The 11,393-nt window shown below is 35.0% G+C and overlaps 1 protein-coding gene across 1 annotated transcript; it reads right to left on the bottom strand.

The window, feature by feature from the left end:
• Positions 1-1,878: 1,878 nt before the first annotated feature.
• Smp_139240 (Peptidase C1 family) lies at positions 1,879-10,888 on the bottom strand (the record flags this gene model as incomplete). The annotated part of the gene is made up of 4 exons (XM_018791814.1): positions 1,879-2,209; positions 5,395-5,549; positions 6,970-7,182; positions 10,331-10,888. 4 exons carry the CDS (start codon positions 10,886-10,888, stop codon positions 1,999-2,001), a joined length of 1,137 nt encoding a protein of 378 aa, XP_018645039.1. The 3' UTR covers positions 1,879-1,998.
• Between the last annotated feature and the right edge of the window lie 505 nt (positions 10,889-11,393).

Genomic DNA, 11,393 nt, shown 5'->3' with positions numbered 1-11,393 from the left:
AGTACGGCCGAGAGTGGAGAGACTACGCTCTCCCTCTCGAAATGTTCTCACATGGCCACGCGTATACAGCCTCTGCCAGGGAAGTCCTACTCACTGCCTTCTCACAGTGGCATTACTGTTGTCTACGAAATTGAGAAAACGAAAAGCAAATGTACGGCGCTTTAACCGGGCTGGTGGACACAGAAAGTTCACCTAGGGGTGTTGGAAAACCCTGATTCCAAACTAATGGTGCACATAGGGCTCCAGTATCCTGAGGGATCAAATGGCGTATGAACCTATCGTTGGTCACTGACCACCATGGGACTGCATCTCCTCACGATGCTCCACTGCCTTGTGGATCAGACCTACAGGTCAAAGGCTCCGGGTGTGGCCCCCTAGGTAAACCATCTGCTTCGGTTTGGGCATCTGGGCAGTATCACAGCCTTCACACAAATCGAATGAGATTTGTGTGGCGCATATATATCTGGTGCCCCTTTGTACCAATATTTATATGTTTAAATAAATAAAATAAAAAGCTCGGCACCCAAGCACTGTGAAATCATTCGTTCAAATTTAGACGAAAGTTCTTATATATTTGTCTCCTTACGTAGTTCTAAATATTATACATTTGAATAACCAAGGCGACAAGTCTCATCAATATTTCAGTTGGAATTTACTGAATTGTTAGTGAGTACGGAACCAAGAAGGATCAGTGATTATATCTAACATAAAAACTAGGAGTACTATGATATGTTTTACTAAGTCTACAGTTCCTATTGGATTGATTGATCAAATGATTTCCACTATGATCATGAAACTGACCACATTATTGTCTGGTAACAAATTTGTATACAGCTTACCGTACGATCAATATGATGACGAAAATTACCTCATAGTTCTACAATCTCTGTTTCCTGTCAAACAAAGCCTGTTTTCAACAACGATCAAGAAGTAGTTATTCGGAGATTTGCTAAAATCATGTTGAAGATATCCTCCTAATCACATCACTTTCTGAGCTTAACTATTCATAAAATAGCATTCTTAATCAGCTCACAAGTTATCTACCATGCTATAAAGATGCTTAAACAAACATCAATACTCCTATTTGTTGGGGTGATCCAGAAAATTTCTCGCATTAAATATGACAAGCTCAGGAAACATGAAGAAGCATTTTATCCAATCAGCGTTTGACTAGAAGTTTTGCCAGAAACATCACGTAAGTGAAATGTGGAGTTTCTGATTGGCTGATTACTATACTGCTATTATGTTTAGTAGCATTCCAGAATTTTCGGGAAAAATCAAAGACTTCTTAAATACTGTAAAAACCTTATATTTTCTGTACATAAATGACGCCTTTGGAGTAAAGTACTTCTCGTATATTTTGTGCCTTTTCTCTCGTATTCAAGTTGCTGTGTAGATTTAGCTTGGGGGTTACGAGATTAGCTTAGGATCCGAGTATAACGTTCAATTAGCAAGACTTGTAGTGACCGGCTTGTCTCGACGAGAACACGATTGGAATAATAGAAACACTTATTATTATTAATGTAACCAATTGTACCAACGATTGTTTTACTGTACTTGTTTAACTGTATAAAACTCACTTCTTGTCCCGCCATCCGCCTTGTTTGCTTTGAACTCTCTTACGCTCTGCCCTTTTTGTCTGTATTCGTTGGCACGTCTCGGTGTTCTTTCGATAACACGAGATTGCCAATAAATATACTCTACCTGGACTAATTACAGCCTTCTGCTTTGCGAGTTATCAAAGGGACCAAGTCGTTTCTGGACGCGTAAACTTAGTGTAGTAGTGATCATAGTCCAACTCAACTTGACACCATCTACAGACTTATCACTACTCAAAGAAACTGATGCTCGGTATAGAATAATACTACTACTAACTGTATAGTAAAGTCTTTAATAAACAAAATATTAAAAAGTAAAAATGAGAATACAAAATTCATGTTCAATTCAGTTAATTTATTGAATTTATCAATTGAGTATTGTTATGTCATAATATATCGATTATATAACAGGATAATATGCAAAATTGGCAATATGACACATATTTTTATAATTTCTAGCTAATTTGATATAACCATGATCACCGAATTCTTCACCCAAATTGAATTTAACTAACCAATATGGAATATCATTTTCTATACCATAACCTACAACTAAAACTGATTCGAATGGTTCTTCATTTTGACAATCATCGATTAATAAAACTCCACTCCTATATAATAAAAGTAAAAAAAATATGAATTTATTGGTTTACTTATTTCAAACAACAACAACAACAATGGGAAATGTTCAGATTAAGTCAGTCAGTCAGTCACAAGGTAGAACTTCGTACCTACGTACATCAGTTCGAGTTGCCATACCACATTAGCACAGAGATACAGTTGTCGATTCAAATCCCATAGTGGTAGTAGTGAGAGTATAAGCATTATTGTGAAACATTAGGGTTTGAAGATGTTATTGAAGGAGTACGATCCAATGAAATAAATTTGGAGAGAGAGAAAAAAAGACAAAGACATGAAGATTAGAATTTGGTAGAACACAAAGAGTGGATGCACCTATACCATCGCAAACGATTTTGAGCCATGTCATTCAAGGTCTCTAACCATCGGTTGTTATCATCTCGAGGATCCCAAGCAGGTATTCTAAACCTACCAGCATGGCTCAGTCCAATTGTCAGTGACTTCATGAATTTGTGCCATGTTTTGGTCTGGCCACCCCTAGCTTTTTTCCAACCTACTCCTACACCATAAAACATTGCACGTCGGTGGTTGGGCATACGTAACACGTATCCCAGCCATCTCAACTGATGAAGTTTCACTACTTTTCAAATTAAACACTTTCTAAATTAGAAAACGTGAAAGTAACTTGTGTTATTAGGCACCGGATTCAACATTTCGTAAAGGATGACATTTTTTGGATCTGATTGGTATTAACATGGATAACCGTATTTAGACTTTGGAAGTTTAAACCTCACTCTACCTAGTTCGGTTTGAGCTGTCATATAGTAACATTAGTCTTCATTTAAACAATTTAACTCAGAACTGACCATATAAAACTATACCAGGTTATTAAACTACATAGCATCATGTTGAGAAGGGGTTAAACTTGAGACTCTACATTAATTCAGATCATTCGTTTTAGAAGATGATTTGCATAATCTCCGATGCAAATCGTTTAAAAGTATTGATGTATTGAGAAAAAAGTTCCATACTAACTAACCATCTTTAGAGAGATTGAATATAAAATCTCAGTTACTTATGGAATAACTTTGAAAGTGAACATGCAATGACTTATATGAACTAACGAAGTAGATATTATATAAATTTTTCTATCCCACAATTCAAGATGAAGTCATCACATTATGATTTCCAGGTGGAATTACCTTGATAACTAACGAAATATAAAAGGAAATGTTTCACAGAGATGCTTGGTCTGTAGTATGGATAGTTGATGATCTGAGAAACGAATCAGAATTGATTAAAATCTACGAAATAAGTAAACAGTATTCATTTAGTATTGTTTGTTTGAATCTTCCCACTGATGCTTAGGACTGCAACTGGTCAGTCTCTTGTTGGCATATATACATACTGTGTGTGTTACCTCGATATAGCCTTAATTCACAAGCATTATAAGCAAAGATGTATAGTAGCTAGCAGTGGAATCCAGCACGTGCGTTTCGTCCTATTTGGGACTCATCAGCTGGATAAATACAGTTGTTGGTAACAAGAAAGGGGTGCTTGTCAACCTTTGATTGAGTTATTGAACATGTTGTTTTATACAGAATTAAAAGTAAAATAAATGAATTCATGCTATTCTACTAGAATCTTTGTTCTTGCTCCTTTCAAAATGAAAAAGGTAACTATGTGTATGAAATACCGTATTTAGCACATATACTATATGACGAACAGGTTGTTAGTGCTCATCTAATCAAAACATCATATTCTTAAACGTATTTGCAATTTACATTTCATTATTTACCTATTTCACATAAATGTATTTAGATATATATCTTTTTAAGATATAAGTAGTGTAAGAGAAACTTTTTGAAATATTGTTTACTGACGTTTCCATATTGTACTAAACATATTACTTACTTACGCATATTACCCCTCGTGGAAGAACACAGGCCGCCCAACAGTATTCTCCATCCAACCCTGTCCTCGAAAATCCTTTCCAGTTATCTCCAGTTAACATTCATCCTTTTCATATCTGCTTCTATTTCCCGGCTTAATGTGTTCTTTGGCCTTCCTCTTTTCCGCTTCCCTTCCGGATTCCAAGTTAGTGATTGCCTCATGATGCAGTTTGGTGATTTCCTCTATGTATGTCCTATCCACTTCCAACATTTTTTCTTAATTTCCTCTTCAGCTGGAAGCAGGTTTGTTCTCTCCCATTAAACGCTGTTGCTGATAGTATCCGACCAGTGAATTTTGAGTATTTTATGTTGACAGTTGTTTATAAATACTTGTGCTTTCTTGACGATGGATTTAGTAGTTCTCCACGTTTCAGTTCCATTTTGACGTTCGTATTGAAGATTCTCAAATTGAAATTAGTTTAGAGTTGTTCCGAGTTCCATATGTTCTTCAATTGTAGCAATGCGGTCCTTGCTTTTCAAATCCTCGCCTTCACATTTGCATCAGATCCTCCTTGTTCATTATTGATTACTAAACATATAATATTAACCTAAACCAATATTATTACTACATCACTCGATGTCTGTTATAATCGGGTGGATACAATGAGAAATTCATCGTTTAAATCTATTTTCTTTTTTTGATTAGCATCTTCCTTAGCTAATTTGGCCTTTTTTAACACTTTTATTGACCTCCTTGTTTGTGAAATTGCAAACACTCGTACTGTAATGTTATGCAATAAATTTTAAACATTTCTACGTTATAAGTAATATCGTGATGTAACGTAGGTAACATTTCGTGGATGAAAAAAAATCATCTTAACAAATAATTATTTCCATAGTTGTAATCATGAGTCAATTGAAGCTAGACCACCAAGGAAAACCTGGAAGCACTGGAAAGCCGTTTCGTCCTGTTATGGGACTCCTCAGCAGTGCGCATCCACGGTCCCGCACTCGCGAGATTCGAACCTAGGACCTACCAGTTTCGCGTCAGAGCAATTGACCGATAGACCACTGAGCCGGCATCCAATGGTGTTAACGTCTAACTTCAACCAATCCACGATGTTTGAGCAACCGTTCACCAGCGAGTGCGGGATCGTGGATGCGCACTGCTGAGGAGTCCCATGATAGGACGAAACGGCCGTTCAGTGCTTCCAGGTTTTCCATGGTGGTCTAGCTTCAATTGACTCATGATTTCAACTATGAAAATACTGAAATCTACACAAAACCCCTTCTGATCGATGAATAATTATTTATAATTTAATTACCCGTAAGTGAGAAACTCCTGAGTCATAGCAATTCTTACTGCTATAGGGCCAATGTTATATACAGCTTTTTGAAGCTCTTCCTCATTATCATCCACTTGTATGTATGAGGATATAGTTGTTACTTTCTTTGATGAATCATATGTACAATTTCCAACCTAAAAAGATGTTAAAAAGACATTCAAAAATCTTTGGCTTAAGATTTTGTACAATAAATAATATTACTTACTTACTTAAGCCTGTTACTCCCACTGGAGCATAGGCCGCCAACCAGCATTCTCCAACACACCTACTTTGTCATGCGCATTCCTTTCTAGTGCTATCCAGTTTTTGTTCATTTCTCTCATGTCTGTCTCCATTTCTCGGCGTAATTTGTTCTTTGGTCTTGCTCTTCTTCTTTGGCCTTGACGATTACATGTGAGGGCTTGTCTTGTGACGCAGTTGGATGATTTCCTCAACGTGTGTCCTATCCACTTCCACCAATTCTTCCTCATTTCTTCCTCCTCTGGATGGAATCTGGTTTGTTCTCTCCCATACTAGAATGTTGCTGATAGTGTCTGGCCAACGGATCCGAATTATCTTGCGTAGACAATTGTTAATAAACACCTGCATCTTCTGGATAATGGCTTTCGTAGTTTTCCACGTCTCTGCCCCATACAGTAAAACTGTGTTGACATTTGTATCACAATAAATCATAAAGTGAAAGAATATTTCAGAGAATATCTCTGATATTCTATTAGCCTTGTGAATGTATGATGACAATTACTTGTGTATAATTTAGATGTTTGGGAAGTGTACTATGAGTTCGACATTTACTTTTGGTTAAAAAAATGACTACTTATTCCAGTGCATAGTTGTATACCATACTATGCTATACGTGTTCCTAAATGATGTTTGAACAAAGCCAGAACAACAATTGAGGCAGGCTTTATTCTATTTGAAAAAGAGTATTAATTCTATGGATTGGCGGCCTGTTTGAACATCTGGGCTACTTGTTCCTGTCATCTATATATTTCAACAAGTTATCTGTCTTTTGTTTGTTTTAACACATCATTATGTCTACTAATCGCATAACCTATTCAGGCACGTTTCTGAAAAGTGTACAACTTTTTGTTGTACAAGTTGCAAAAGACACAATCAGAGATATCGTGGTTGATGGCAATATGCAGCGAAAATGATGTACATTATTCAGATATCGATTCCTGAACTGCTAACTTCTAGCTTGAGACCATTCAGTCTTTATCGTCAGGATTGACCAAGAAGTAAGAAACGGTAACTTATTGAAATACTTTGTGCTGAGAATTCTATACCGTAACAATAATATAATACTGAATAAAGCTAATAAGTAGATTTAAAAAATAAACAAATAAATAGATGTTTCTAAATAATAACCTGACGAACCGTACTTGTATAAGCATAAGAAACTTTTATCAGAATAAGTGATTCACAAATATTAAGTCAAAGGTTGGATTTCATTTTGTATCCATTAGTAAGTCTTTAAACCATAATTGTAGTTTAAATTTTAATAGTCTGTTGTCTTATGGCTTTGAATAATACAATCATCAATGATATACTTACTTTTCCAGTAAAAGGATAATCTTGTTGAGATTCTACACCATTCTGTTTTATAAAATCAAATGCTACGGATACTGGATTCTCCACACACTCATGATCTCCAGCACAGTCTACCAGTTGTTGTGAAGATAATGGAGTAAGAGTTCCTGTCTTGATTTTGACTTGCCCTTCTAGCGCTTCAACTGAAGCAATTGCCCATGAAGATGCACAGTCTTCCTATAGAAAACGATAATCACAATATATCTGAGTTAAATCTGTAGATAGAAGACGTTCTGATGATATCCTAGTTATCATGGATAGTCTGTCAAATAAATATGTGAACTTATTTACTGAAGTTGTCAGCTGTCAACGATCTTCGATTCCTTCCACTGCTGAGTACATCTGACCTCTACTTACCGGCGAGATTTTCGATTGGTAATCTGAATGACAGAACACCTGAAATATATTCCGGAGAATTACTTAGGGTTAACAAATTTGTTTCAAACCTACGGAACGTGATTAGGTGAACGGAATATACCAACTGATCAGTAAAATGAGAAAGATAAGTTCAATGAAGAGCTCTCGTTTCAGCGAATTCATTTTCAAAGCTGTACAATCGCAAATATACATACTACTTATCTTTCAAAATGATAGTAATTACAATAATAATGATAATCAAATCCTGCTAAATATGATAACAGTGAAACAGAATAAACAAAAGCATAAGAACGTTATTTTGATCAAAAGAAACTAATGGTAACATTTTTGTCCTATTGTGGAACTCTTCAGTAGTGCGCATCCACGACCTCGCCTATGAAAGTACTATGAAAATACTAAATCTTCACAAAAACCTTTTCTGATGGTAATTTTTTTATTGAGATCATGATTGGATGAATGTGCACTGCTGAATAGTTCCATACTAGGATGAAATGGCTATTCAGTGTTTCCGTGTTTTCAATGGTGGTCTTACATTCATCTGTTCATGATCTTAATAAAAACTCAACAATCTCCACAACCGTATACTAATAATAACTTTGTTGACAACATGAACATCCATCATAAAGATAAATAAGGAGATTATAATAAAGAAGAGAAGGCTTAGTGTGGTAAGATAAAATGTTGAAATTCAGAAGAATTGTGATGAGGAAGATCACAGGAACGTAAAGAAAGCATTTGAGGACAAACGGTTTATAGAGATGATAGAAGGGAAGCAGATAGTGTCGACATTTCTTCACTCATATCAATACACGTGGACAACTACGGACATACATTCGACTGGGAAAATGTGCAGATTTTGGACAGAGGCAATTCCAAAAATACCAGAGAATTTTTAGAAGCTTGGCACTCAGGTCAATCAGCAATAAACAAACATATTGAAATCAATCCAATCTATCAACCAATCAAGAAAATTATGCAGGAACATAGGAACAAAAATCAAACCAATAGGAGATACAACCAAAACAAAGAAATAAACAATGACAGATTTAAGGTCAATAAGAACCAATCAACATCGAGGTGCAGAGGACAAGCTGTGAATCACATGTGAAGAAATTTAAACACTTCACTTCTACCCGAAGTTTGTACTGATGATGTCGTTCAGAAGGATGATGAAGGCTCTACGACCAAAACATCCAGCTCAGAGAACAAACCAACATAAAAAAAAACCATGGTAGAAGAAGAAGTTGTACCAGTTTCTTTTGGACACATAATCCTGGCTTTTGCAGAAGTATAGCTATTACTTTGATAGTGTTAACAAGATGGAATATAGCTGTTTTTGGCGGCTTTCTATTTGTCTTGTAGGTGACTTTGAACACAAAGATCGCTTTGATTGAATGACTTATGTTCTCAAGTTGTTCGATCATTGAACTTCTTATTGAGCCATTCCCATCTCTTTCCAACTGAGCCGAGTAACGTTCTCAAATTCTTTTTGATAAGACAAGCATCGAACGACCGATTTGACAAATACATTACTTACTTACTTATGCCTGTTAATCTCAATCGAGTATAGGTCACAGAACAGCATTCTCCAACACACTCTGTTCTGGGCCTTCCTTTCTAATTCTGTCCAATTGTTGTTCATTCTTCTCATATCTGTTCCCATTTCTCAGTGTAATGTGTTCTTTGATATTCCACTTTCCCTTTGGCGTTGATGATTCCAAGTAAGAGCTTGCTTTGTGACGCAGTTGACTGCTTCCCTTAATTTGTGTCCTATCCACTTCCACCAATTCTTCCTCATTTCTTCCTCCTCTGGATGGAATCTGGTTTGTTCTCTCCCACAATAGCTTGTTGCTGATAGTGTCTGGCCAACGGATCCGAATTATCTTGCGTAGACAATTGTTAATAAACACCTGTATCTTCTGGATGATGACTTTCGTAGTTCGCCAGATTTCCGCTCCATACAGTAGAGCTGTCCTGACATTTGTATTGAAAATTCTGACTTTGGTGTTTGTTGAAAGTTGTTTTGAGTTCCAGATATTCTTCAGTTGTAAATATGCTGCTCTTGCTTTGCCGACCCGGGTCTTCACATCTGCATCAGATTCACCGTGTTCATCAATGATGCTGCCCAGATACAAATACATTCTTCCTTTTTAATGTTTCCCATCAACTTAGCACCCAAATACTGTCAAACCATTTGATCAAATTTAGATGAACTTTCTTATAAAAAGAAGATTGATATACTTTAAATCTTATTAAGTAGGGTCTTCATGACTTCAATTTTTGCATATTATTTTCTGGACACACTATTTATTCAATACAACCACGGAAAAGAATAAAATTCTCAGGAAAAAAAGTAAAAAGGAATGAAGCATGTTACATCCTAGCGAAGACATAAGTACAGGTAACCCCCAGAACCTATTAATGGACGATTATTCTATATATATTCTTATTGTTTAAATATTGAGTAACTAGATTGTGTATATCTGTATTCATCTTATGATAAGATTCATTTTGACCTATGAATTATTACTGTACGATTCAGTTTATTGATTACTGTATCCCACGTTCACAGCCACATTTGTCTTGATGTTGTACAAATATTATTTTCTATTTTATGGTGTGATGCGATCTGTCTGTCTGGTATATAAACCGAGTATGCTTGAAATCAATGATTCACATAGCAAAAGCTGTATTTGGTGTTCTGGACTCAACTGGAAGGGCTAGGTGAATAAAGGACCAATAAGGGCGCTAGACTACTCATACTGGTCGAACGTCATTGATTTGGCACAGTATTAAGATTAGACACGTCGTATTCTGACTGATGGATAATTCACGTGATAAGAAGCCAGATATGAGACCACAACAAATTGGCAACGGCCTTCTTTTAAAAGTCATAACAAAGCATATTTTGATAAATAATATACAAAAAGATAAAGAAGAAACTAACTTGTGTCTTTACTGGTGTCACTGTATCATTGTTTCTCCAATCAACGTATTCTGGTATATTATTATCATTATTAATATTATTATTACGTAATTTATTCATTTTTTTTGTATTTTTGAAATATTGATTATTTTTTTTAATTTTTTGATTATAAAATTCATTCCAATTTATTGCTGTATATTGATTTATTGATTTCCGATAAGTTTTTATCCCTAAATCATAATATAAATTATGTAATAATATTTTTTGTATATTTAATTGCCAATAATAAAAATCTTTTAATTCATCAGTTTTTTGATAATACTGATTATAACGTAGTTGCCATGTCAACCATAATAAATAATAATCGATAGTATTATTATTATTATTATTATTATTATCCCAGGATTGATTATATAATTCACAATTGAAAGATAAAATCAAGAATGATGATATAATAATAATAAGAAAGTTTATAATCATTATGAATGAAATTTGCCAACAAAAAGAGATTTTCAAGTTGTCATATGAAATGAGGGGACATCCATATATATAGAGGTATATATGTAGATATAACGTCATAGAAACCAAAGTTCTCTTTTTTAAAATAAAAAAAACTCTTAAAATCTGTTATTCTACATAGTAACACAATGAAACTTATAAATATAGTTGATAATCATAGTAATGGGGTAGTTTGTTTTTTGGTTATTCAATACAAATAGATTGTACTTTGGACTAATGATTTCCATATCATGATATGATTATGAAGGGTGAATTTAGTTACAAATTGTAATAAATAAGTTTAGTAATTATAACTTCACCCCGCCCCCGATTGCACAAACAGGTGTCTATCAGGAATTAGTAGCTAAGTGGATAACATGATGGTGTTTAGAGTGAATAGTGATGAATTTGAGTCTCAGAGTGAACATCAACTCTGAGATTCAGGTATATTCAGTTGACGAGTTCCAAAGAAGACGAAACATGCGTCATGGATTCCACTGCTAGTCACTATCCATCTTTGTTTATACATAGTTGACAATTGAAGTCACTTAATATTGTTTGTTTGAATCTTCCCATTGATGTTGTT

The sequence above is a fragment of the Schistosoma mansoni genome (assembly GCF_000237925.1).
Source record: "Schistosoma mansoni, WGS project CABG00000000 data, chromosome 1 unplaced supercontig 0071, strain Puerto Rico, whole genome shotgun sequence".
NCBI classification, from domain to species: Eukaryota; Metazoa; Platyhelminthes; class Trematoda; order Strigeidida; family Schistosomatidae; genus Schistosoma; species Schistosoma mansoni.
The sequence above is the reverse complement of the archived record's forward strand: the minus strand, read 5'-3'. Positions and strand labels throughout refer to the sequence as shown.